The sequence below is a fragment of the Carassius auratus genome, chromosome 3, assembly GCF_003368295.1.
Source record: "Carassius auratus strain Wakin chromosome 3, ASM336829v1, whole genome shotgun sequence".
Lineage (NCBI taxonomy): Eukaryota > Metazoa > Chordata > Actinopteri > Cypriniformes > Cyprinidae > Carassius > Carassius auratus.
Window position 1 is genome coordinate 24,770,134 of NC_039245.1, and position 26,348 is coordinate 24,796,481.

The following is a 26,348-nucleotide window of genomic DNA, read 5'->3' on the forward strand; positions in this document are numbered from 1 at the left end:
ACGATAACATTTCAAAACCAAAACAGTGTTTTAAAAGGCATTGTTCACTACAAGATGACCATTGATAATCCTATTTAATATCACTCTGAAACATGTCAAACCAGAGGGTGCAACTCTTTTTCAGTGGATCATTTGCAAGTCAGGTCAGGGATTCATAGCTGGAAATAAAAGAAAAATGTCATTATATATGGGCATATGTGAAGGCCTGAAGGGGCGAAGCACTCCAGCATGTGCGCTGATGGGAGGGAGAACAGATAGTGAAGGTGACCAGAGCTTCAATATGCCCTCGATCTGCCAGAATCTCCCGCCTCGATCTATCTGGATATAGAAAAATACATCAACCTCATGCATGCATGCTTACTAACCTCAAAGAGCAATATTAAGACAAATTTTCAACTCCTGTTAGGATCGTGAACATTGAAATAGCAGAAAGGCATCAACAATGTGCAGGTATTATGTCAATAAATTATAAATGATAGTTCATTAAAGCTCCTTCTAAAAAAGCATATCTATATTTTTATATTTAGTACATATTTATCTGCTCTTAAACCCTCCAGAAAGCCTTGCTCCATAGACACAACAGTGTTTTTACGAAACATCAACACATGCGTTCAACAACACTTACCATGCTTTCAGAGCCCAGAATATTCCTTAGATGACTTATGCATTACTAAATATGCACAAATGAGAACTGATCAATGAAGGGGAAAAAATTCAGAGGCACATGAAAATATATTTTTAATGTTTTGTACTGTTGTTCCCTGCCAGGTGTTTTATGGGCCCTGTTATTGGTGGCAACGTTACGTTACATATTCATGAGTAGATGATAGTCGTTTATGATTATATGCCATGCATCAGAGAGAAACTATGATACGGCAGCATCACATTTAACAAATAGAAAAAACATGGTTCATTGGTATAAACCTGCAGCTCGTTTAAAACCCAAAACACAAACGTCTGAAAGTTTCCTTAAGCAAAAGTCACGAATCCATCGTGCAGCGCAGAACATGTGGATTAAGGAAATGCTACACCACGGCTGTCCAAAACCTGCATCTTAGACCACTACCACAGTCTGGATCTCCATTTCGTCGGGTGAAGCGATGACGTACTGCTCCTCTTGCTCCATCGTCTCAACATCCTCAGCTGATACCATTGTGACTGTGGTGTGGGGCGTCTCAGTGGCGCCCTCTGTGGCCGTCGTGAGGATGGTGCCGTCACTGATGGCATTAGCGAGTGTCATGGCCACCTGCTCGGTCAAACTCTCAGGGGTGGCGATGGTGATGGTGTCTCCACAGTCCGAGATGCCCGGGGTCTCGTCTTCGGCCACGTTGCGCACGATGATCTGGTGACCTCCGTGTGATTGGCTGACGATCTGCTGCACCACCTTCATGATGTGACTGTCCATCTGAAGTCAGACACAGCGAACAATGTGGTTAACCCCATTCGGCTGACAAACTGTCCTTTTTCATCCTGCTTATATTTGATTTAGGTTGACATTGACGTGAAGGAAAAAACTGAAATTAACCTGCTGCTGATTATCTTGGATTATTACTTCTTCCCCCTGAGTTGCTTCCTCAGCTGGTGTCTGAAAAAATAAATAAAAAAATCTAACATTTAAATACAAAAATTATAAATCACTATATTGCAACAGCTATCTTAATCATTTTTTTTTGTCCATCCCTATTATTAATTATCAAATATTTTTTAAATATACACTAGCATTTGAAAGTTTGTGGTCAGTAGGACTTAAAAAAAAATATTTTTATTTAGCAAGAATGCATTTTACTGATCAAAAGTGAAAGTTACAAAATAAAATGTTAAAATATTCAAAATCACGGTTTTCACAATAATATTAAGCAGCATGGCTTTTTTCAACATTGATAATAATATTAAATGTTTTCTGAGCAGCAAATCATCATATCAGAATGATTTGTGAAGGATCATGTGACACTGAAGACTGGAGTAATGATGCTGAAAATACAGCTTTAACACCACAGGAATAAATTATGTTTTTAAATACAGTGAAATACAAAACATTTATTTTAAATCGTAATAATATTTCACAATATCACTGTTTTTACTGTATTCCTGAGCAAATACATGCAGCTTCGGGGAGTATAAGAGACTTATTTCCAAAACAAGAAAATAAATCTTACTGACTGAAGTTGTGAAAGGGAGTGAAAAATATTGCTGGTATATGCATGTAATGATATGACATTTAATATAAGAAAATTAATTAATTCAAAACAAAAAGTCACAACAAACTGGTTGGATTTTCATCATCATAAATTACAATTAATGTTTATGTTGTTCATATATTAATTTTCATCTGAGTATAAATACACACATAAGCAGACTATTGGCCACACATCAGTATACGTAACACAAGTGCTTTTTACCCCTATGATGTATTCCTGAGTGTCGGCCACCACGGAGGAGAACTCTACCAGCACAGCATGAGGGTCGTCAGACACGATCTCAGCCGCCAGCTCCTGCTCCTCACAGCTCCCTGCGTGCTCAGAGTCCTTCTGCTCCGCTGCAGAACAGCCCCCTGACCACACACACACACACACACACACATTACAAGGGACTACTGGAAGAATGCATGATGTCTACACACAGCTTAGAGAGAATTATGTATACACTTAGTTCAACTTCATTGTCATTGTGCAGAGTGCAAGTACAGGGCCAACTTAAATACATATACATATATGATATTTGCAATAAAATAATCATTAATGGAAATAATATAGTAAAAAAAAAAAACTTCAGCAAATTTTCCTTTAGCTGAAGTTGAAGCACTATAATATAACTATAACTGAATTTAAAGTTATATAGTGATAACTAAAACTAAATAAATTATAACTGATTAAAAAAATACCCATACTATATAGGCATTCTTAAGAAAACTATTACTACAATTAAAGTTAAAATAGAAAGTATACAAATGAAGAGTTTGAATTATTTGAATGTTTAATCGATGAATCATTTGAGTGATAGCCGTTTCTAAACCTTTAGCTCGCAGGTGACGGTTCAGCGTGCCGTGCTCAGCAAAGCCCCGGCCACAGTTGGAGCACTTGAAGGGCTTTTCTCCCGTGTGATGTCGGATGTGGCGCACCAAAGCGCTCTTTTCCCGGAAGCCACGGGTGCAGTGGGGACACACGTAAGGCTTTTCGTCTCCATGAGTGCGATGGTGGACCTGCAGAGCATTCTGGGACACGACACACAGAACATGCTTCAAAGATGACACTAGGGGCGTTTCCATTACAAATGTGGGCAAAACTATGCAGATATTTTATGTCGTTAAAATGTATTGCGAAATGACGCCGTTTCCATTAAACGATGCTATGCGACTAAAACTTTATTTTTTCCTCTCTCGATAAGTCACGATTTTGGCTACACTTGCCACTATATTTAACTGAAGTGTTACTTGGAGGTTAGTACATTGAGGAATGATCATATGACTTTTTACGTACACCATGTGACCTGTTAATATGAAAAAAGAAAAAAAAATCTCCATTGCAGTTTTGTGAATTATTCATTTTCCGCATTGCCTGAAAAACCACCTCGTATGAGCGTAAAAACTTTTTCGCGATATTTTGACGTTTTTGCGTCAAATTCAATTTGCTATTTAAATTTACGCAATTTGAAGGGTAATGGAAACGCTCCTAATGTAAAACGCACATTGACCTCACCTTGGTCTTGTAGCTCTTGTCACAGAAGTTGCAGTGGAACGGCCTCTCGTCTGAATGCGCTCTCATGTGTTCGCGCACGTGTCCGATGGCTTTAAACTGTTTGCCGCACTCTCCGCATTTGTAGCGCCGCTCGCTGATGTGCGTCTCCATGTGTTTCTTCAGCACGTAGCCCGTCAGGAACTCCTTCTGACATGTTAAGCACTTAAACGGCTTGTACCCTGCGGAAGAAAAAAAACACATTCAGAGACTCGGATATTACACAGCTATTCCAGATCGTAATGAATAAACTGCTTTGAATGGGGCTTACCAACATGCCCTTTGACATGGACCCTTAGGTAGGCCAACGTCTTGAACATGCGTTCGCAGTGAGGACATTTGTATAATTTTGTCTCAATGGGTTCATCTTCCTTCACAGAGGAATCCTAGAACGGATGAAAGAGTTTGAAGTTTATTGTGTTATTTTATTGGAATAAAAACATGGCGTCTTCATCTAAGAAACTCACTTGCGTTTCCTCGGCCACGGTCTCCACACATTCCTCCGTCACCTGGATCTCAGTGAGTCTGGCGTCAGGCTCAGGAGTCTGCAGGACTGCTTTAGGTGACGGGACCTGTGCCTGCTCGGCCGCCTCCGTGGCTTCGGTCTCCAGCGCGATGCCAGAGTTAATGATGGCCTGGCAGATGAGATTGTCTGCTTCAACCACAGTCTCAGTTTGAGGCTGAGACACGACCTGTTGCGGACAGAGGAACTACATTAACTCTAGTGAAACCAGCTACAACTACTGAATATATAAACAAACTAATCTAATGAAGCATTACTTAAAATCAAAAGTTGTGCTTGTTAACATTAGTTAATGGACTGTGAATTAACATGAACGAACAATGAACAAAGATGAATAAATACTGTAATAAATGTTAATGCATTAACTAAAGGAACTTTGTTGTAAAGTGTTACCTGTTAATCTACACAACCTGAAATGCTAATACATTTACAGTATATGTAGAAATCAATAAATAATGTAAATGTATTTCTCATTGTTAGTTCATGGAAATCTAATACAAGATATAACCTGAACCTTGTAACTTGTACTGAACCGTTATGATTCATGATAATGAATCTGAATTGTCATACAGACATAAGTAAATATCAATTTTACATTATTTTAATTTTATAATCTTATCAATATTGGTTAAAGCAAAACGAATCTCAACTACTGGCTATACTGTCGAGACTAGGTTAAACTGTATCCCCCAAAATTGCAATAACTGTTCATGTTTTTTTATTTTTTATTAGTGCATTTCAACATGCTTTTCCACACCAAAAATATTTGCAATTAACATACTAGTTTTGTTAATCTCAGACCTGTTGCACTTGTCCTACCACCTGGATCTGGATGATCTCCTGGCCAGCTTCCACAACTCTCACCACAGGAATCTGCTCCTTCTCGGGTTCAGGAGGGGACGGCTGAACATCTAGAAACATGCAGCAATACAATCAGAAAACTGTTTACACATGCAGAAGAATGTCGGCGTGAAATGAAAACCAAAATGCATGCTATAGATCTTATTCTGAAAGATCTATTCATTTGAAAACAGACATCTCTCTAGTGGTGACATATGCCAGACTTCACCAATCATTTAGTCCACTTAAATCCTACCACACATCTACCCACATCTCAATCATCTAATGAAAAAAATGATGCATGGAACCCCCCCGTCTTTTGTTTTTTTTCCCCCAATCTGTTGCTGAAGAGGTCATTATGAAAGGCTTCATACCTTTCTGGACTCCATCCTTGCTCACAAGTATCTCTTTACACTGACTGTAGCGGATCTTCTCAGTGCAAGGCGTGAGAGACTTCAGATGTCTGGTTAGTGCTCCGGACTCTCTGAACGCCAGTCCACACTGACTGCAGCGGTACGGACGCTCATCTGCCAAAAGAAGTGATATCATAATACTTAGAAAGACACAGGCACTAAATAACTCTCACTACTTAACAGAGTCCAGTACAAGGATGCTTTGTTTTACCCGTGTGCCGACGATTGTGTCGGATCAACGAACCCTTGGTCCTAAAAGCAGTGTTGCATATTTCACACTTAAAGTCCTTCTGGTCAGTGTGTGTGAACATGTGGGTTCTGAGAATATTTGTCTGCGGGACAAATAAACGGGAAAAAAATGACCAACTGAAGTGAGTTTTGCTTGCATACTCCTAAATACTTCAAATGCATCAAATTGATCAAAGATTGTACCGTTTTGAAGGTCTTCTCACATATCTCACAGATGTACCGGCCCTCCGCATTTAGCTTCCAACCAACTTTTGCAGGACTGGAGCTGTCATCCTCGCTTGCAGAGCGGCTTCTCTTTTCTCCTCCAGCTGCCGCTTTATCTTCCTTGTCTGAAGGAGCAAAGCGACTTTAATTTAGTGCCCAAACAAAGACAGATGGATTGGTAAATTATGTTCAATTTAAATCTCTCAATACAAGGACAGTTGTTTCATTGACTCCGCTAAATAAAAAGTGAAGTACCTGCATTCGACGTTCCCGCTTCATCAGATGAGCTATCATTTTCACTTAATTTCACCTTAACAGCAGGGTCATTTGTCTGAGGAAGGAGACAGATAAAAACTGATGTATCCTGAGCTTACATGTTGGATGATGCTCACACATACTCTGCGGTTTCAAAATTTGGGGTTGGTAAACTCTTTCATGATCTTGTATGTTCAGCAAGGATGCATATATTTGATCAAAACTACAGTTAAAACAGAAATATTATTATTTTAAATAACTTTTTTCTATTTGAATATACTGAAAACTGTATTTTATTCCCGTGATGTTAAAGCTGGATTTTCAGAGTCACGTGATCCTTCAGAAATCATTCTGACATGCTGATTGGCTGCTCAAGAAATATTTCTTATTATGAACAATAATGAAAAGAGTTTTTGTTTAATTTTTGTGTGGAAAGTATCCAGATATCATTTGACACAAACCTGAAGGTCGTGCTGAGGACGCCTGCAGCTCCTGATGAGTTTATGTCGGATGAAAGCATCCAGAGCGGAGAACTCCTCCAGACACCTCCCACATTTATGAATATCCTCATCTGAGAGGGAACACCAAAACATTGCATATCGCACTTTCAGTCTGACGGATCGTGCACATTACAAAAGCATCTATGCAATGTGAAACAAACAATGCAACAAACAGGAATATTTATCGATCTAAATACTCACATTTTCCCACGACTGTGGCATCCAATAGTTTTTTTTAATATAAAATACATTTATAAAATGTTGTAATATTTTTAATTGTAAAATAAAGTGTTAATTATTAATGTATAGTTTAATGTTATAATGCAATTAATATAACTTAAAAAGTATATACTATTATAGTTTTGGGTTCGTTTTTATTTTTATTTTCTGTTTTCATTATGATTTCAGTCATTTTTGTGCAATAACTGAGGAAACTGTGTTTTCAGAGAGCTGATAAAACAAACCCCGATTCAACAAAAGTCGGGACACTGTACAAATTGTGAGTAAAAAAGGAATGGAATAATTTACAAATCTCGTGAACTTATATTTCATTTACAATATAATATAGGTAACATATCAAATGTTGAAAGTGAGACATTTTGAAATGTCATGCCAAATATTGGCTCATTTTGGATTTCATGAGAGCTACACATCCAAAAAAGTTGGGACAGGTAGCAATAAGAGGCTGGAAAAGTTAAATGTACATATAAGGAACAGCTGGAGGACCAATTTGCAACTTATTAGTTCGATTGGCAACATGATTGGGTATAAAAAGAGCCTCTCAGAGTGTCAGTGTCTCTCAGAAGTCAAGATGGGCAGAGGATCACCAATTCCCCCAATGCTACGGTGAAAAATAGTGGAGAAATATCAGAAAAGAGTTTCTCAGAGAAAAATTGCAAAGAGTTTGAAGTTATCATCATCTGCAGTGCATAATATCATCCAAATATTCAGAGAATCTGGAACAAACTCTGTGTGTAAGGGTCAATGCCGGAAAACCATACTGGATGCCTGTGATCTTTGGGCCCTTAGACAGCACTGCATCACATACAGGAATACTACTGTAATGGAAATCACAACATGGACTAAGGAATACTTCCAGAAAACATTGTCGGTGAACACAATCCACCGTGCCATGAAGCCATATCTAAACATGACCCAGAAGTGCAGTCTTTTTCTCAGGGCAAAGGCTCATTTAAAACGGACTCTTGCAACGTGGAAAGTTCTGTAGTCAGACGAATCAAAATTTGAAGTTCTTTTTGGAAAACTGGGACGCCTGCAGTCCAGATCTTTCACCCATAGAAAACATTTGGTGCATCATAAAGAGGAAAATGCAACAAATAAGAAGACAGTTTAGCAACTACCACTGTCCACTGTGTGGCATCCCCTCTTCTTTTTATAACAGTCTGCAAACGTCTGGGGACTGAGGAGACAAGTAGCTCAAGTTTAGGAACAGGAATGTTGTCCCATTCTTGTCTAATACAGGGACAACATTCCTATTCCTAAACTTGAGCAACTTGTCCCCTCCGCACCCAGACGTTTGCAGACTGTTATAAAAAGAAGAGGGGATGCCACACAGTGGTAAACATGCCCTTGTCCCAACTTCGTTTAGATGTGTTGATGGCATGGAAATTAAAATCAACTTATTTTTTACTTAAAATTATACATTTTCTCAGTTTAAACATTTGATATGTCATATATGTTGTATTCTGAATAAAGTATTTGAAACTACCACATCATTGCATTCTGCTTTTATTCACAATTTGTACAGTGTCTCTCCTTTTGGAATCGGGTTTATACATAAAAAGGAAGACGTGTGTGTGTGTGTGTGTGTGTGTGTGTGTGTGTGTGTGTGTTGTCAGATCTTCCTCCAGTACAGATGGATGCTAAGCATTAGCATGCTGCTCAGAAACAACACTGCGGCTAATGGAGACTCTGTTAGCGAGACTGAACGAGCCTAAGTCAGGCCCCACATTAATCTCGTTTCTCCCACGCGACTGCGTCCCGTCCCACCGCACTGTTTCTACCTTCGTCTCCGAGCGTGGTCTGGATGGTGATGATGTTGCCATGCTCCGCTTGGTCGCTAACTGTTGCTGCCGTATTATTATTTTCTTCAGTCATGTCGTTCAAGACCTCCGTCTCTGTCGCAACGTTTCAACAGGGAAAACATGGCGGATTTACGACCTCGTAGTCATAACAACAAAAGGGCGGCGCGGGGAAGAAGAACGAACACGTCATAATAGATTCGAAATATTTTAAAAAAAGTTTGTAATTTGATGTGTTCCCAGCATTAGTTTGTGTGAGTTAGTTTTTTTTCTTTCAAATCGATGATGTTTCAACAATAACGTACTAAAAATAGACTCGTTTTAACAACGCAAATATGAAACAAAGGTAGTTTAAATAAACACGATTTCGTAAACCTTGCAACGTTTCTTCAAAGAGGTGTCTATTCATTTTTGTATTGTTTCATGTAATTGTCAGTAATAGAATCGGACTGGTTTTGTGAACCGGTTGAACTGATCCGTTGAAAAGATCTGATTCAAAAATAACGATTCGTTCACGAATAGGACTTTGCTACATTACTTGATTTGATTAAAACAGTAAAAATTCTTTATTTAAGTTTCTTTATTTGACATCATGTCACACCAAAATGTAATATATTTGACAAACTTTTTATAACTGTGATGATAACCATTTTGTAATGTTATGTCTGAGCACCTAGAAACCATCGAGTCTTAAATATTGCGTTTCTGCAGTAATAAACACAGTGCAAACTGTACAAGTACAAAAAAGCTTTTATTTTAAGTTGCAAACACACACGCAGACACAAAACCCCACAGAAAAACTGTTATTAGCACTGTTAGCTACTGTAAAAGTAACACAAGCTCCATGGCCAGCAGGTTTCCCGTTTTAATGTTTTGAGTAGTAAATGCTTCTATAGCTAATGCAGAACTATATCTGTAATAGTGATATAGCACGAAACATGCAAAGTATCTTTAATCGACTTTGGCGATTCCACATTTTGCAATTGTACAGAGCTGTTTGTGCTCCTCAAACGTACAAATGTACAAAATACATTTTGCGTGTCAAAGAAATGAATGATGATTGTGTTCCATCCCTAGACATTCATAATAATAATTATAATAATTATAATTTTAAAAACACATTACCTGAACCAATGTACCTGCAAAGGCAAATAATTTACATCATTTTGAGTCAGCTGAAAAACAGATTAATTAAATGTATCAGTGTGTAGTGTTGTAAATCCACTTCTTCAAGAAGTGCATACACAGTGTAATAAGTGAACTTCTGTGAAACTTTTATTAATGTTGTCACTATATGGAATGTTCTTCCTGTTGGTCCACTTGTCTGTTTCACCTCTTTTTCGAAGGATCCTCCTTTGGCTGTCCATTGAGTTTTATGATTCGTTCTACATCAACCACCATCTCATGAAGTCTTTCTATGTGTTCGTTGACATTCTCTTCCATCCACTCCTCTAAAGTGTTTGGGTAGAAGATTGCCACCATACTTTGCCGGAAAGTCAATAAAAAGGAATCCCATTCATCCATCAATCTGACAAGAGGGAAAAAGTCAGAATATATAAGATACTATATATTTCCATTTATGAACCTCATTAACAAGCTTAACCAGAATTTCTAGTGTGAAATAATCTCCTGCACCTGCAAAAGTACAGTGTTCACACCACGGTTATTTAAGCATCATTAAGATACTATTATAGTTTTTATTAATATTTCATGATAAGCTTTTAATTTCAGTTAAATTTTTAGCAATGTTTCATATATATATATATATATTATTATTATTATTATTATTATTATTATTATTATTATTTTTATTTTTTTCAGTTAATATTTTATATCAAGTAACAAAATAATTTTTTTAATGGTTAGTTTTAGTTAATAATTACTGATTTAAAAAAGAAAACTTTTTTTTTTTAATTCTGATACAGACTTTGATACAAACCCTGTATCCAAATAATAACTAAAATGTTTTATGAGAAACACAAAAAGACTATGTTTTTCTTAATAAATGTTTTGATATATGAGTGATAAAAACCTTACTTTTTCAGTTCATTTTTGAAAAATGCAAGATTTCGAGGGTTTGCAAAGTTGTGTTTGCGATGATATTTGCTGAATGATCCTTTGACATGGCTGCGAGACACAAGACAAACCAAATAATCAAGCAACAGAATGTTCAAGACAAAGAATTTAGTTGCACTAAAAGAGAAAAAAATAGCAGTGGCTTATGCACTGTGTGAATGTCATCTGATCTCATGTTTATATGTGAGGTCATTCAGAAACAGAATCACTCACTAGCTTTCCGTGATCTTTTTAACTGAACTCTCAAGGTTATTGTGGACCTTCTGCACCATTTCATAAACATCTGAGCCAGGAAAGGAAGCACCCTTACTGCAGTACATCAAGAGAACATCATTTACAAACATCACGAGCTATTCAAACATTTCTACAGTATGTCAACAACTTCCTACCACTCGTTTTTGCTCAGCTCAACCTGACATCCAAGGAAGCGCTGAGCCTCCTTCTGTGCCTTGGCATCAAATGATCCTAAAGCAAACAAAACACATGACCGCATGACACCTTTGCAATAGATCTTATCCTAACAGCAAGTCACATTCTCAACCCCTCCAGAAAATAGCACTGACCGTATTTCAGTGTCTGAAGACAGACAGCCAGAGAAGGGATGGCCACTGGGAGAAGCTCACACAGCACAGTGTGATGCTCATACCTTCACAGAGAGAAATAGGTTTTAATATGAATGTTATGTTGTCATATATGTTTGTATGTATGCATGTATATATCCTCATATATAAACTGCGAACACAGTAATGCTTTGATGGCACAACCGTTCAGTAAAACTGCAGGCTCACCTCTGCCAGCCAGTCAGAGCAATGCCTTGGAATCTCACAGACTTGTACTGCGGCATGGATTCAATGACTTTCTGCCACTGGAGGTGGTTTTTTAAGTGGTGATTGATTGGAGTCCATCTCTGGTCAATTCCAGAGGCTCCTTTAAAAGCGCTAGCAAACCACACACCCTTGAATCCAGCCTGCTCATACTTCTGTATATAGCTACCTACAAACAATGAGTACATGTGGAATTAGATTTGGTTTGACATACGCTGTCATTCAAAAGTTGAAGGAAGTGACTTATATAAAATATGGTAAAAACTATAAAATATGAAACATTTAAATTTTATTTCCATTTAAAATAACTGTTTTGTATATATATATAGAGAGAGAGAAAGAGAGAGCGAGAGAGAGAGAGAGAAAGAGAGAGGTAATGAATTGGTGGGTTTTTGTTAAATGTGAGCCAAAATCATCACAATTAAAAGAACCAAAGTCTTAAACTACTTCAGTCTGTGTGCATTGAATTTATTTAATACATGAGTTTCACACTCATTGAATTACTGTAATAAATTAATACATTTGAATTACTGTAATAAATTAACTTTTTTCACGACATGTATATATATATATATATATATATATATATATATATATATATATATATATTTATTTATTTTTTTTTTAATATTTTTTTTATATATTTTTTTAATAGAAAAAAAAAAAAAAAAAATGACATTATGTATAATTTTTTTACAGGATTCTTTGATTAATACAAAGAACATAATTTATTACCTTTTAACATTGTAAATGTGATTCCTGTCACTATTAATTCATTTAATGGATCACTGCTGAATAAAAAAGTATGACTTTATTTAAAATAAAAATAAAAACGTACTAAACCCCAAACTTTCGAACCGTAGTGTACACAACGTTGTACATATAATCGGTCATATTGATGCATGCATATCTATAAGCAGTGATATGCGATATATTTTAAAATTCACTCGCATTTAAAAAGAGAGAATTATTCCGAGATGGTTTTTGAATATTGTCCTTTTCAAGATTACAAAGAGAACACTTTTCCCCTCTGAACAATGTGCACAGAGGAATCAATATTTTCATACACCATAAGAGCCGGAACAGGGTCTTACCAATCTCTTTCACATCCATGTTCGGGATGTAATTCCATATCATTGGCGATGCAATGTCTCGCAAACCCGATTCTGAAAAGTAAACACCCACATCAGAACCAAAAAGCACTACTGTGTTATTAACATTGTTAAGCTTAAAAGGTGCATCAAGTAACAACTTCCATTGCAAAAGTCTCCATCCTGCCATGTTAATATACCTCTCATTTTATATTAGTATCCCCCTGTTTTCATACTGTAAAGAATAATAATAATAATTTCACAAGGTACACCTGTGAATAGGACACTGGCAGTATAAAGGCTTCGGTAACCATTAACCACATCATTAGATGTAACTGTTAAGTCTAAAAATAACTATAAGAAGTTCTTTGTAGTTTGTACTATCATTATCATGACACCTGCTATTTGATAATAGGAAAACAGACTTTTGTCACTCTACCTTTGATGGTGTCGGAGCTAACCTTCCTAAGCATGTCATCCCACAAGATCAACTTGATTCCTTGATTCAGTTTGGTGATAAATCTCCCGACTGAGGTCACATGATTGAGGAAAAGCTTCCCCGTGTCTTTATTGTTGGCTTCCAGCCAGCGCTTCGAATCGTCACTTTCGCCCAGGCCACGTACCTGAATGCAGCAGATATGAGCTTACATTTGAAAAGGAGCAGGTCACTCAAAAATGGAAACAGTTTCCATGAAATACAGCTATTTTTAATGATCTGTAGAGATCCACTGACCTCATCGGCACCGATGTGGAACCACTTTGCTTCTGGGTGCTTCTTCATAACCTGCGTCAGCATGTCTTGAACGAGATCCAGGCTTCCTGGGGCCAGAGAGTTTAGGCTATTGGGAAATGTTTCCACTTCTCTCAATTTGAAATACTTCTCGTGTTTCAAGACGAACTGAAATGTGAACAGAAAGACTGAGTGTACAGTATGCTAAACCACAGTGCATCCACAGCATTTGAATGATTTTTGCCTCCACATCAACTGTTGATGGTTGACTTATAAGTGCATGGTAAAAAAATGTAAATGTTCCTTTAATGCTTTGCTGAAGTACGTGGTGTGCTCATGTTTGAGATTCTGAACTTGCCTCCATGTGTCCGAACACCTGCACCAGAGGAATCAGTTCAAGCGTGTGCCGTTTGGCCAGAGACTTCATTTCCTCTATATCTTCAGGACTTAACAAGAAACAATAAAGATAAGCACGTTCAAATATGTCTAAAGAGAAATAAAGCTCAACAGATCATCTGCTTATGATCTCTGAATATATTATTGCAATAGTCCGACTAAAAATGATTTGAACGGAGGATTCAGTGAATAATGTAACAGTGACTCAAATGTCATTCTGTGCCTCATGCAGAGTTACTGTATTTGGCTTCAGTGGACTTGGAATATTTTTGTATAAGTGTGTATCATGTAAACGCATTTCTATGGTATTTGTATGTTTTGTTCGCTCCTTTTTGAAGCTTGACATATGTGGTAATGTCCTTCAGTAATTCAAATAAAACTGAAGTAAAATAAATATTAATATTAGATGAATTTTTTTTTTTTTTACAAATATTGGAAATGTTGTCTCAGCAACATTTAGCTGAAGTACTAAAATCACCAAAACGGAAATTAAAAATGAATTAAAGCCAAATACAATTATTTAAAATCAACAAAATGACAAAATCGATCAAATGAAAAATTTAAACTCAAAATGTTAATAAACCTAAAATATTCAGAAATCCTATAACAGTTATAATAATAATAATCTTTATTTTTAAAGCACCTTTAAACGCTTCATCTATAAGTTCTTTACTAAATAGATCATAGAAATACAAAAAAAAAATCTAAATGAAAACATGCAACATAACAATTTAAGATTTATATAACATAAAATAAAAACAACACTAGATCATTTTTCTCAATAAACAAATGACAAAGCATATATTTTGCCTCATTTGTTTGATTGGATATTCCTTGTCAACTTTCAGGACTTGAAAATGATGCTTTGGGTCATATTTCTGCAGAAATATATGCAATTCTCTCTCTCTCTCTCTCTCTCTCTCTCTCTCTTTCTATATATATATATATATATATATATATATTCACTGTCATTTTATGGAAAAGTGCTGCATAGCGTGAATATTCTTTAAAATATCACCTTTTGTTAACCACAAAAATAACAGCATACAGGTTTAGAATCAAATAAAGCCAGAATTGAAATGTTTGGGTGACCTGAGCCAAATGAAGTCAAGCTCAGTTAATGAGGTGCTCAGGATCAGTCACTCACCTGTATGCAAAGCTAGATTTGAGAATACTGAGTTCCCCTTCATAAGGAAACATATCCTCATATTCCAGCAATATCCCATTAGCGCCCAGAGAGGACAGTAGAGGGAATATCTACAAAAGAACATAAGGCAAACAGTAATGCATTGTTCCACATGTTAAATCAACATCCCTGTTTGCACATACTGTTTTCTTACCTGTTCGAGGTATTTGACTTTGGGTGCAGCACCTTTCAGATCTAAGTGCACGATTTTTAATGAATCTGTGTGCGTATCATCAGGAATTCCTGGTTCTGACTCCTCTTGGTTTGATTGGATCTTCTCTTTTTTCTCTGGCTGAACCTCTGTGTTGTCTTTATGTTCTTTTTTGACAGGATCCTGCTGAATATGAACCAAATTCGGCTGTGGGACACGCTGGCTAGCCCAGAATTTACCTCCTTGTATGATTTGGTGGGTCTTGTGACTTGTGTCTTTGTTCGAGCTATAAACAGAAGTCAAATAAACGTCAATTACAGGCATGTATGGGAAAGTGAAGTGAATGGTTTGATGCACATTTACACGAAGACCCATGAGAACTGCTATCCTCACCTGGGACTAAAGAAATATTTCATCATGGCAACGATCACCAAGCAGCCGATGAGCAACCTAATAAACTTCTGATTGTTCATGTTTGCTTTTCTGCAGGTGAATGGGATAGAATGGCATAGATATTAAGGCAGGTGTTGAACTCGGAGGTGACCTACGAAACTAAATTTGCATTGAAAATCACAAGACATAATGAAAAGCTCAGAAATATTTACCTGTTTAAATGACAATAGATTTACAAACGCATGCATTAAATAATAATAACAACAATAATACACTGTACAAGTGATACAAATAATAAATTTCACACTTTACAATACATTTTGGAAATTAGAAATCTATTTTAAAAAATGGCTTAATGCCTCAAAATCAAAGTAGATCAACAATTTAACTTGCATTTAATATATTTTCTCACAATTAGGACTATTTAGCATTAAAGGAGAAATGTTTTCCTGCACACAGAATATATGACGCTTTATAAATGAATGCAGGTGTCTATCACTTTTGTAAAAACATCGAAATGTGTACTCACTTTGCTAAAGAACATTAATCCTTCAGGTAAAAGACTTTGTAAGCAGACTCAGGATTACTTCTGTGTGCAGTTTAATGCTGCAGCAAGTGTATTTGTGTGAAAAACGAGACAAGTTCAACCTGTTTAACGTGTCGTGCTTACAATAGTATATTTGCATTGATAATTTTCAATGACAGATGGTTGGCAGACGTTTGTGCACCTGAAGGAGAGGAGCGTGAGCGTGACAGTTAAAGTAAAGGTGCGCGTCACGTCGACGCTTTACGGCGCGTGATGTTTAGTACGTCGAATACAGGGCAGAAGTAACATCGCATATAAATACGCACAAAAATACATTTTGATAGTTGTCATAAACTGTCAAGAAGTGACAGCGAAGTCCTGCTGTGTTACACGATATATTTAATCTCCAACAGCATTTTCTAATTATTGTATAATGATTTTACATGCGGTTTTTATGTTGTCAAGGACTATGTAATATCCTTATTTTTTAAGATATTATGACTAGTTACAACACCAACCGTACATAGCAAGTCCAATGTCCAGTACAGTATTATATTTTCGCATCATTTTAATGAAAAAAGCTCTCTGTCTCTCTCTTTCTCTCTCTCCTTTTTTATTTTTACAAAGATGTCTTTTAATTTGGGTCTTATTTGAAAGTACTTTATCTTAAACTGAAACATATATTAAAATGTTTCTAGCCTATCTCGTGAAATGCAAAAACTTGGACCCAGAATCGATAACAAGAAGTGACAGGTGAGTCCCGCCCTTAGCCTCTCACTCTGTGCTTTGATTGGGCAGAGCCGCTTCCAAGTGGCCTGAGATTGGACAGTTTAGAAGCCATTCACAGAGCCCTGCCAATCGCATCACAGGAATATAAATAGGAGTGCTTCAGCTCGCTCCTCACGGATCTGGATGAGTTTATTACTCCGTCTCAGGTTTGCGTTTACTTTGAGTCAGATGGGTTGCCTATGGATAGGAGAGAGAAAAAAAAAAAGATAAACGGAAGTAACATTGTGTAGATAACGATACAGTTTATAAAAGTGACACGTTTCTCACAACCACATGAAGTCATATTGAAAAATCACTTTTTTTGACTGGAAATTGGTCAGAAATTCTAGGAACCACGTAATATTGTGGTATTCCTGAAAGTTCATTAAAATACCATAGTATATGAATACAATAATAATTCATGGTTTGTACTGAAATACCTTGTTATTAAGACCTGATAAATCACTCTTCTTAAGTACTACCACAGTACTGTTATTTAAAGGAATAATATGCATTGCTCGTCACATTTTATCTATTTAAAAACACTGATTTAACAAATGTTTGTTCCCCATAACATTTGAATGCAAAATATGCAAAGGATGTTACTATGTAGTATGCACTGAAAGTCATTTTTACTTCAACTTTTGATTTATGATTATAAAAATATGATCGCATGTGGCCATGCATGTAGTCATTCCATGAATCTAATTCTACTTACTGAGAAATATATTTTACTCAAGATTTATTTTTATTTTTTCATATGTTTGTGATTAGTTTACTTTAATCTTTTTTTTAATAAAGCTATTTTGATTCAGGGCTTTTTTGAATGACCAAAACAACAACAAAAAGAGGATTAAATATTAAAGTATTACATATGAGGTATTAAATTAGTCCTGATATTAATATTAATGTGTGCACGGTACACCATTTTCACTTATGTGTGACTTTTAAAGCTTTAATTTGATACTTTTAACTATTATAATTTTAGGACAGTTGGGAGTTTTTTTTATCATTAGTACTTAATATTGTTTTATACAAAAGCAGGTAATAAAACATCATTAATCTAAAGTGATGTTGAATTTATGACAAAAAAAAACCCTGGAAAGAGCCGTTTACATTTACATTAAGACTTTATTCAGTTTGAACAATGTAATTATAATTAATAATATCTGTTATTTTTGATGCCAAAAAGTGCAAGTTCAGCTGAAACAATGGATGAGCTAAAACCAGCCGAAGAGCTGAAATCAGTACGCCGTATTTTCTACATTCAAAATCATACAGAGACATCAAAATAAAACACAATTTAATCAAATGTCATTTTCCGATGGACATAAAAATATACCAAATCTCATTTTGCAGGAACACCTCGCTTTGTTTATAACATTATATTAAAAATGATTCTTTTGATTTACAAAAAAAACATTGCACATTAAGACAAACATTTCGAAGATAAAACTATAATTTAAACACACGACATTGGTTCAGTGCCTGGATCTTCCCAAAAGCTGAACGTGTCCAAAAATAAACTTGCGTAAATAAAATTTTGCCTAAAACACAGAACTAGTAGATTTGTGTTGTCTATAAATGCAAATCAATGGCATAAATGTATTCTTTCAACAATGAAAACATTCTAGAGATTTGTTTTGTTTGATCTATTGCTTGTAGCAGTGGTTTAAAAGCGTTGGTTTTACAGGCTGACAGTCCTGTGTATTGCTCAATGAAGACGATACGCTGCCTTAAAGAAAAAAGATGAAACTAAACTGCTCAATAATTGTGCTTTTGTTATGAATGGAGTTCCTGCATGTGCCTCATGTCCTGCTGTTGTTAGTGAAGTGATGAGCAGATATAAAGGTAGTGCTGATGACCAGCGCAGAGACAAGCCTGAGAGCTCAGTTCTTCGGGACTTTAAAGCGGTCCTTCTCTTTACGGATGTTTCTCATGGCTTCAATCGGGTCACTGCTCCCAGCATGCTCTTGTACCGACTTCTCTCTGAATTGCAAACACATGGGGGAAAACTGACACACTACAGCAAAAATAGAAATAACTGACTTAAAACCATTTTTTGTTGGTGAAAATACTACTGGCCTAAGACTTTTATACACACTTGTCACATTTGTATAATTTACACACTCGCACACACACAAACGCACGCACGCACACACACACACACATGCACGCACACATGCGCACACACGCATACACGCATACACGCACGCATGCACACACACATGCACGCACACACATGCACACACACACACGCATACACACATGCACACACACATATAATTATAGATTTTTCATGCATTTAAAAAAAATAAACAAATAAATAATTTACACACACACACACATGCACACACACGCACGCACACACAAGTATAATTATAGATTTTTCATGGATTAAAAAAAAAAAGTTTTTCACCATTTATTTGTTTTGTCTTTGTGTGTGTGTCTTTTTTTTTTCCTTTTTTTTTCAACCAACATATTTTTAATGGTAATATTGGAAGTCAACCCATTTGTCACAGATGGTGTAAGAAGTTTTATATGATGTATAGTTAGGAGTTATGTCACGTACCTCACTCTCATGAAGGGGTTAAATGTGAACTCATCAGCCACTGTAGAGGGAATGGTTGGCTCTCCGTTATCGTATTTTTCCTAAACAGTGTAAGACAAGGTTATTCAGAGACGTTTCATTCATGCAGTCAAAGTCCATTAAAGTGAATGCGAGTTAAAGAGGAGTTAAGCACCTTAGCCCATGCTAACTTTTTCTGGATGACCTCGTTATTTGGTTCAACATGCCGTGCAAACTTCAGATTATTGATGGTGTACTCATGACCACAGTACACACGCTGAAACAAAAGAGATATACGTGACTTTAGATGACCTCAAACATCTATTATTCAATAGCATTTATTCCTTTAATAATAAATGATCGGTCAGTAGCATTTTATAGGACGAAGGCAGATATTTGAGTTTAGATGGTGAAATTGTTACCGTCTCTGGAAGAAGACGACCTAAAACCTCGATCAGGGCTTTATACATCTCATCAGCGGTACCCTCGAAGAACTTCCCACAGCCGGCCACGAACAGAGTATCCCCTGTTTATAATGTGAACATAACAAACCACCACCGACTGTTAACACAGACACCTACAGACTAATACTTCTACACATTATAGGTGCTGCTTTAATTGATCAGAGTAAAGACATGTTACATAATACTTGTATTTCAAAGAAATGCTGTTCTTCTAAACTTTCTATTCATCAAAGAATCCTGAACACGGTTTCCACAGAAATATGAAGCAGCACAACTGTTTTCATCACTGATAATATTCAGAAATGTTTTCGAACAGAAAATCATATCAGACTGATTTCTGAAGATCATGTGACACTGAAGACTGGAGGAATGATGCTGGAAATACAGCTTTAGATCACAGGAATACATTACATTTGACTAAATATTAAAATAGTACACAGTTGTTTCAAATTGTAATAATATTTCACAGTGTTTCGGTTTTTACTGTATTTTGTATCATTTAAATGCAGCTATGATGAGTGGAATAGACTTTTTCAAAAACATAAAAAATGCAATCAGTGCATCCTTGTTGTATATTTCCTAATTTTCATTAAAAAAAAATAAATAAAATAAAGAAAAACATTTACCTACTCCAAGCTTTTGATTTGTAGTGTATGTCTTACCTGTAAACACAGCTGGTGGTTCAGTGCTGTTTTCTTTTGTTACAAAATAGCAGATGTGACCGCTGGTGTGACACGGCGTGAACAAACACTTTACATTCAGAGAGCCCACCTGGAATAATAATACAAATATGAATAACACTGACAAATCCTACCATCTTACATGTGTCCAGCAGTGTGTAACGAATGAATCTGATTGGCTGAGCTGCACTCAATCCAGTGTATGCACACATGAGATTACACAATACCATCCAGGAGTCTGGGCTCGGTGAGGTTTCATAAAGAAGTCTCTTATTTAGAAGATATATTTATTTGATCAAAAAACACAGCAATAACAAGGATATTGTGAAACATTATTAAAATTGAAAATGACTGATTTCTATTGTGATATATTTCTATTGTAATTTATTTTTGTGATGATACAGGTGTATTTCCAGCATCATTCCTCCAGTCTTCAGTGAAACACGATCCTTCAGAAAATCATATTAATATGCATCTTCATATTTTTTGGAAACCATTATAATTTTGTTCAAGATTCTTTGATGAATAGAAAGTTTGAAAACAGAATTGGTTTGAGATAGAAGTATTGCATAACATTATAAATGTCTTTACTGTCACTTTTGATCCGTTTAATCATAAAAATATGAAGTGTTGCTTGAAAGTTTGTGAACCCTTCAGAATTTTCTACATTTCTGCAGAAGTTTGACCCGAAACATCATCAAGTCCTGAAGGTTGACAACGAGAATCCAGTCAAACAAATGAGACATATTTTCTTTGTCATGTATTTATTTATTCAGGAAAGTTAACCAATATTACAGATTTGTGAAACACAGTCATTTTCCTGGATAAATAATTGACAAAGTATATATTTTTGCTTCCTTTGTTTGATTAGATTCTCTTTGTCTACTTTCAGGACTTCTGGGTTATATATATATATATATATATATATATATATATATATATATATATATATATATATATATATATATATATATATATACAATATGGACAAAATTTATATCGCAATATATTTCTGTCTGTGCATACAAACTTATGAAAAATTAATTTGGCTAGTCTATGACACCTCATTTAAAACCATATAATATATATAAAAAATAAAAAAAACGAAGTTAAAGTTAATGTTCAGCATTTTTTTCTTTAACCTTCATACAAACAAGAAATGTGCAATCACTGTCAAATAATCATCTCAGACTCACCTAATTAATATTAATCTCTTTAACTTCAAACTATAGGCTAATATACTGTACACTACCAGTCAAAAGTTTCTGAACAGTAAGATTTTTTATGTTTTTAAAACATTCTCTTGTGCTCACAAAGCCTGCGTTTACTTGATCCAAAATACAGCAAGAACAGTAACATTTTGAAATATATTTGCTTTTTTTAAAAAAAAAAAAATTTTATTTGGAAATATTTTAAAATATTTTAAAATGTAATTTCTTCCTGTGATTTCAAAGCTATATTTTTTGCATCATTACTGCAGTCACACGAACCTTCAGAAATGTACATTTATAATCTGATTTGCTGCTCAAACATAATTTATCATCATGTTGAAAACAGCTGAGTAGAATTTGATCAGGTTTCTTTGATGAATAGAACTCAACTGTTTTTAATATTGATAATTGCAAATCAGTATATTAGAATGATTTCTGGATCATGTGACACTGAAGACTTGAATAAAGTTGCTGAAAATTCAGCTTTGAATAATTAATTTAAAGAAAAACATTATTCAATAATAATAATAATAATAATAATAAAAACATTTAAAAAATGTTTTTATTATTTTTTTCATTATTTTAAAAATCTATAAACTTTTGCCTGGTAGTGTAAGCTGATTATTTTTATAGATTGAAAAAAAAAATGTGTTTTAGCCAGTATAAAGAGTATAAAAAGTGCTCTGAGTTGCTGCAGAGAAATAAAAAATGTTGCTTGACTTAAATGGAAAGTGATTGTCTGCCAGCAGGAGGCGCTGTGAGAGCGGCAGAACAGCAGCGCTGTAAACAATGCAGCTCCACTTATAAACGCTTCTTTATCAGATAAAATGCAAATGCCATCTAAACTTTTTTAAAGACAGTCCTTTCCCTTCAGAGATACATTCATATAAAACACCCGGGACGTGTTTTAATTTTGAAACGTGCAGGGCTCATGTCTATTCAACAAAGTCAAACACCACAAATAAATCAATGTATAAGAAATACTGGTAATGTATATCGAAAAAACATAAATGTGGTTAAAAATCATATCACCGTCTTTGAAAAATGACATTGTGATTGTGATACATATCGATATTGAATTATTCTCCAGCCCTAATATATATATATGCAGAAATACAGAAGATTCAGAAGAGTTCACAAGCAGCTCTGTATTGTGTAAATCAGACTTACTTTGAAAGTGTTGTAGTGCGTGACTTTCTGAGTTAAAGCTCCCACTCGGTCATCTCCTCCATAAACTGTCAGTCCTGGCATGAGCTTTACCAGCTTCTCATTACCTCCTGCATGATCCCTGCAAGTTATTACACATCAAATCTTTCTTAACCACTCAAATGCTGTCATATCAGAGCATATAGGCCACACACACACTCATGTTTGTTTATGTGAAAAGTGGGTTCATCCCATAGGCGTAATGGTTTTTATACTGTACAAACTGTATATTCTATGGCCCTAAACCAACCCTACACCTAACCCTAACCCTCACAGGAAACTTTGTGCATTTTTACTTGCTAAAAAAAACTAATTCTGTATGATTTATAAGTGTTTTAAAAAATGGGGAAATGGGTTATGTCCTCATAAGTCACCCTCTCCTTGTAATACCTGTGTAATACTCATGTCATTATACAGAGTTGTGTCCTGATATGTCACAAAATCAAGAACACACACACACACACACACACACACACACACACACACACACACACACACACACACACACACACATATATTCCAAGTCTGACTCACCAGTGATGGTGAGTTGTCAGGACGGTTTTGAGATTCACGCCATGCTTTTTGACCGCATCTACAACCTGAGACAGATGACAATTATGAATCCATGGTATACAGTCTGTAATGTGTGAGGTGCACAGTGAAGTGTTGTTACTTTCTGAGGCTCTACTGGATCGACGATGGCTGCTTCCTTCGTGTCTTCATCGATGAGGAGGTACATGTAGTTGTCGGTGAGAGCCGGCAGCAGTTCTACCTTCATGTCTGTCTGTGCCACCAGAGATGATCTCCTCCGAGCTGAGTCAAACAAGACTGTGGGAACTACAAAACAGACATTCACCATCCCTATTAGTGTAATAGATCTACATCATTTTAGATTGCATGAAAAACATACCATGGTCAGTCACTACAGTTTTTTTTTTGTTACTATTCAACGAATTTTGTATGTTTTTCTAGCTGGTTATTTATGGTCAGAAGTTGGTTAAGTCAATATTTGGGCAACTGCATCAGCTCATTATATATGTCCACCAGTTTTACTATTTTGGCCTGGTATGGCCAGTGATAAACGCAATTAAACAAAATGGCAATGGCAAATGACAATTTCAATAACTGTAGTACATGTAGTAATTCAGTAGAAACTATAAAAGTTATATTTTGGTAAAGAGATCTATATTACCGTTAATAAATCTGAGATGCAGAACAAGCAGAAAGCATACAGTGTTTACGAAAGACACGACGTGTAAAGTGTAGCACTGAATATATCACACGATGAGTGTAATCGTGCACGCAACATTATATCCTCTGACGTATGTCAACAGCTACAGTAGGATGACGCAACTCTTATACTAAATCAGAATCAAAACACTGAATCAAAAGGTTCTGTGAGAGCGCTGACATGTGTTTACATGTCCATAAATAAACCCCTTATGAGATCTGGCCATGCGCGAGAGGAGATGCTCGTGTAAACATACCGAGTTTGCGCGAGACCGCTCCGAGAACACCGAGAGCGCAGGCACTCACCGCCAGCGACCGGAGCCACATACCAGGACTTCAGCTGTCTCAGATCAGGGAGGAAGCAGAGAGTCTGGGTTAGAGTGCAAATCAGCCCACTTTTTAACTCTGACCCCTCGTTTAACCAATCCAAAACGGAGGAGTGTCGCGCGCGCGGCTGTAATCCGCACTGTACTTGACGTCAATGACGAATTCTACTATGACGAAGGCGTGGCTGTTTTTTCTATTTTTAAATTATTATTATTTTATTTTTTATCCAGAATATCATCAATAGAATGAAGTACAAGCTAACTACAGTAAACGGTGAAACAATGACAACAACAAAAAAACTCACATATATGATATTAAATGTCTCATTGCCAGCGAAAAATCGGCAGCTGTCAGCAGGAAGTGGCTGTCACTGGCAGCAGGAAGTGGCTGCCAATAAAACCGGATGGCAGCTGTCGCTAATACCCGGAAATTGGAGGAGGCTGCCGGCGGCAACAAGACAAATAAATAATTATATACACTTATGATTATGTTTAATACTTTAAATAAATATAAAGGTCAGTATTGTATATTATTTGATTTAAAATATTGATCAAATATAAACAAAGAAATAAGATCATTTTGCTAAACGTTAATTTCCAGCTGAATGTTTATGCATGTATCATTGTTTGTGTGAAATAAAACAATTTATATTTATATACGAGAGTGGCACTTACTGGGTGTATGTTGTATATTTATTATAGGCTATATACACAAATGACTGAAAAGAGAGAAGTCTCAGAGACCTTTATTTAAAATCATAATTTGCGGTTATATTTGTAGTATTTCAAGAAACAACTATATATATATATATAGTATAAAATAGCTGTTAAATTTGTAACTGGGTTAGTAAGTTGTCAAAGTCAGTGCTTTACAATGTAAACCGTATAAAATATATCCAGTAAGCAAGCAGACTAAAATATCAATCAGAATCACTAACAACAATCCGGAGGTATTTTCAAGACTCTTAGATCAGAACTGATGAGGTATACAGAGTTACTTCTCCAGCATCTTGCACCAATCACTGTAAAACCCAGGGTGGATGTGCATCTCCCCTCATTTTCCTCTTGCAACATGGTCAAGTCAAGCATCGTTTATTTATATAGTGCTTTTAATAATACAGATCAAAGCAAAGCAACTTTACAATATTAAATAGGAAAATAGTGTGTCAGTCAATAATGCAGAAGGACATTAGTAAACTCAGTTTGTAGTCCGTTTAAAAGGCAGTTTATCATTCAATTCAGTGATGTCATCCTTCAGCTCGGTTCAGTTTAAATCGTATCTGTGGAATCATTTGCAATCATGTCAATGATATCACTGTAAATGAAGTGACCACAACGAAGCAAGCCAGAGGCGACAAGGAACCAAAACTCCACCGGTGACAAAATGGAGAAAAAACAAGGTCTTTAGATCCCCTATCTGTATCTGGGGCTCTAGTTGTCCTGGTCTCCGCTGTCTTTCAGGGCTGTAGAGGTCCTTTCTAGGTGCTGATCCACCATCTGGTCTGGATAAATACTCGATCCGGGTGACTACAGTGACCTTCGAATAAGAAAGAAACAGATTAATATGATTGAAGATGTTAATATCTATACGATGTTTGATAGGGAGCCAGTACAGGGTTTACAGAACTGGGCTAATCCGGTCATACTTCCTGATTCTAGGAAGAACTCTAGCTGCTGCATTTTATTATTCATAAGAAAATGGTGACTTTAATACCTAAATTGCTTTATTAACAGTAGACATGCATGCACACCCATATTAATGAT

At 35.9% G+C, this 26,348-nt stretch overlaps 3 protein-coding genes across 7 annotated transcripts; all 3 read right to left on the bottom strand.

The window, feature by feature from the left end:
• Window positions 1-713: 713 nt before the first annotated feature.
• LOC113052080 (transcription factor E4F1-like) lies at window positions 714-8,901 on the bottom strand. Of its 2 annotated transcripts, none has more exons than XM_026216394.1 (14): window positions 8,740-8,901; window positions 6,677-6,786; window positions 6,216-6,291; window positions 5,940-6,085; window positions 5,719-5,839; window positions 5,469-5,621; window positions 5,077-5,165; window positions 4,199-4,423; window positions 4,003-4,117; window positions 3,696-3,913; window positions 3,013-3,211; window positions 2,400-2,551; window positions 1,526-1,585; window positions 714-1,405 (listed from the first exon to the last, which is right to left on the bottom strand). In XM_026216394.1, the coding sequence occupies exons 1-14, from the start codon at window positions 8,831-8,833 to the stop codon at window positions 1,055-1,057; spliced, it is 2,109 nt and encodes a 702-aa protein (XP_026072179.1). In that variant the 5' UTR covers window positions 8,834-8,901; the 3' UTR covers window positions 714-1,054. The 2 variants fall into 2 exon arrangements, with proteins under 2 accessions (XP_026072179.1, XP_026072169.1); XM_026216384.1 differs by having other exon boundaries at window positions 5,056-5,165.
• A 586-nt stretch (window positions 8,902-9,487) lies between these two features.
• Window positions 9,488-17,992, bottom strand: LOC113052089 (hexosaminidase D-like). Of its 2 annotated transcripts, none has more exons than XM_026216406.1 (14): window positions 16,134-17,992; window positions 15,605-15,694; window positions 15,215-15,497; window positions 15,022-15,131; window positions 13,837-13,924; window positions 13,482-13,646; window positions 13,188-13,371; window positions 12,752-12,823; window positions 11,622-11,826; window positions 11,397-11,479; window positions 11,223-11,298; window positions 11,047-11,142; window positions 10,795-10,884; window positions 9,488-10,285 (listed from the first exon to the last, which is right to left on the bottom strand). In XM_026216406.1, the coding sequence occupies exons 2-14, from the start codon at window positions 15,682-15,684 to the stop codon at window positions 10,087-10,089; spliced, it is 1,731 nt and encodes a 576-aa protein (XP_026072191.1). In that variant the 5' UTR covers window positions 15,685-15,694; window positions 16,134-17,992; the 3' UTR covers window positions 9,488-10,086. The 2 variants fall into 2 exon arrangements, with proteins under 2 accessions (XP_026072191.1, XP_026072199.1); XM_026216414.1 differs by having other exon boundaries at window positions 15,605-15,763.
• A 318-nt stretch (window positions 17,993-18,310) lies between these two features.
• Window positions 18,311-24,908, bottom strand: LOC113052100 (hydroxyacylglutathione hydrolase, mitochondrial). 3 transcript variants are annotated; one of them, XM_026216437.1, is made up of 10 exons: window positions 24,890-24,908; window positions 24,516-24,598; window positions 23,702-23,865; window positions 23,563-23,627; window positions 22,993-23,110; window positions 20,594-20,702; window positions 19,890-19,993; window positions 19,643-19,744; window positions 19,471-19,550; window positions 18,311-18,887 (listed from the first exon to the last, which is right to left on the bottom strand). In XM_026216437.1, the coding sequence occupies exons 2-10, from the start codon at window positions 24,583-24,585 to the stop codon at window positions 18,788-18,790; spliced, it is 912 nt and encodes a 303-aa protein (XP_026072222.1). In that variant the 5' UTR covers window positions 24,586-24,598; window positions 24,890-24,908; the 3' UTR covers window positions 18,311-18,787. The 3 variants fall into 3 exon arrangements, with proteins under 3 accessions (XP_026072222.1, XP_026072213.1, XP_026072231.1); XM_026216428.1 differs by lacking the exon at window positions 24,890-24,908 and having other exon boundaries at window positions 24,516-24,688; XM_026216446.1 differs by lacking the exon at window positions 24,890-24,908 and having other exon boundaries at window positions 24,565-24,682.
• Window positions 24,909-26,348: the final 1,440 nt, after the last annotated feature.

Excerpts from the sequence above, each read along its gene's own strand:
- LOC113052080 (XM_026216384.1), bottom strand. The coding sequence starts at position 8,833 with ATGACTGAAGAAAATAATAATACGGCAGCAACAGTTAGCGACCAAGCG. Across the intron at positions 4,424-5,055 it reads TGGTAGGACAAGTGCAACAG|GTCGTGTCTCAGCCTCAAAC; the intron begins GTCTGAGATTAA and ends TGTCCGCAACAG. Across the intron at positions 2,552-3,012 it reads CCGTCACCTGCGAGCTAAAG|GGGGCTGTTCTGCAGCGGAG; the intron begins GTTTAGAAACGG and ends GTGTGTGGTCAG.
- LOC113052089 (XM_026216406.1), bottom strand. The coding sequence starts at position 15,684 with ATGAACAATCAGAAGTTTATTAGGTTGCTCATCGGCTGCTTGGTGATC. Across the intron at positions 13,372-13,481 it reads TCCACATCGGTGCCGATGAG|GTACGTGGCCTGGGCGAAAG; the intron begins GTCAGTGGATCT and ends TGCTGCATTCAG. Across the intron at positions 12,824-13,187 it reads TAGCTCCGACACCATCAAAG|AATCGGGTTTGCGAGACATT; the intron begins GTAGAGTGACAA and ends TTTACTTTTCAG.
- LOC113052100 (XM_026216437.1), bottom strand. The coding sequence starts at position 24,585 with ATGTGGCTCCGGTCGCTGGCGGTGAGTGCCTGCGCTCTCGGTGTTCTC. Across the intron at positions 19,994-20,593 it reads ACCACCAGCTGTGTTTACAG|GGGATACTCTGTTCGTGGCC; the intron begins GTAAGACATACA and ends CATTATAAACAG. Across the intron at positions 19,745-19,889 it reads GTCGTCTTCTTCCAGAGACG|CGTGTGTACTGTGGTCATGA; the intron begins GTAACAATTTCA and ends CTTTTGTTTCAG.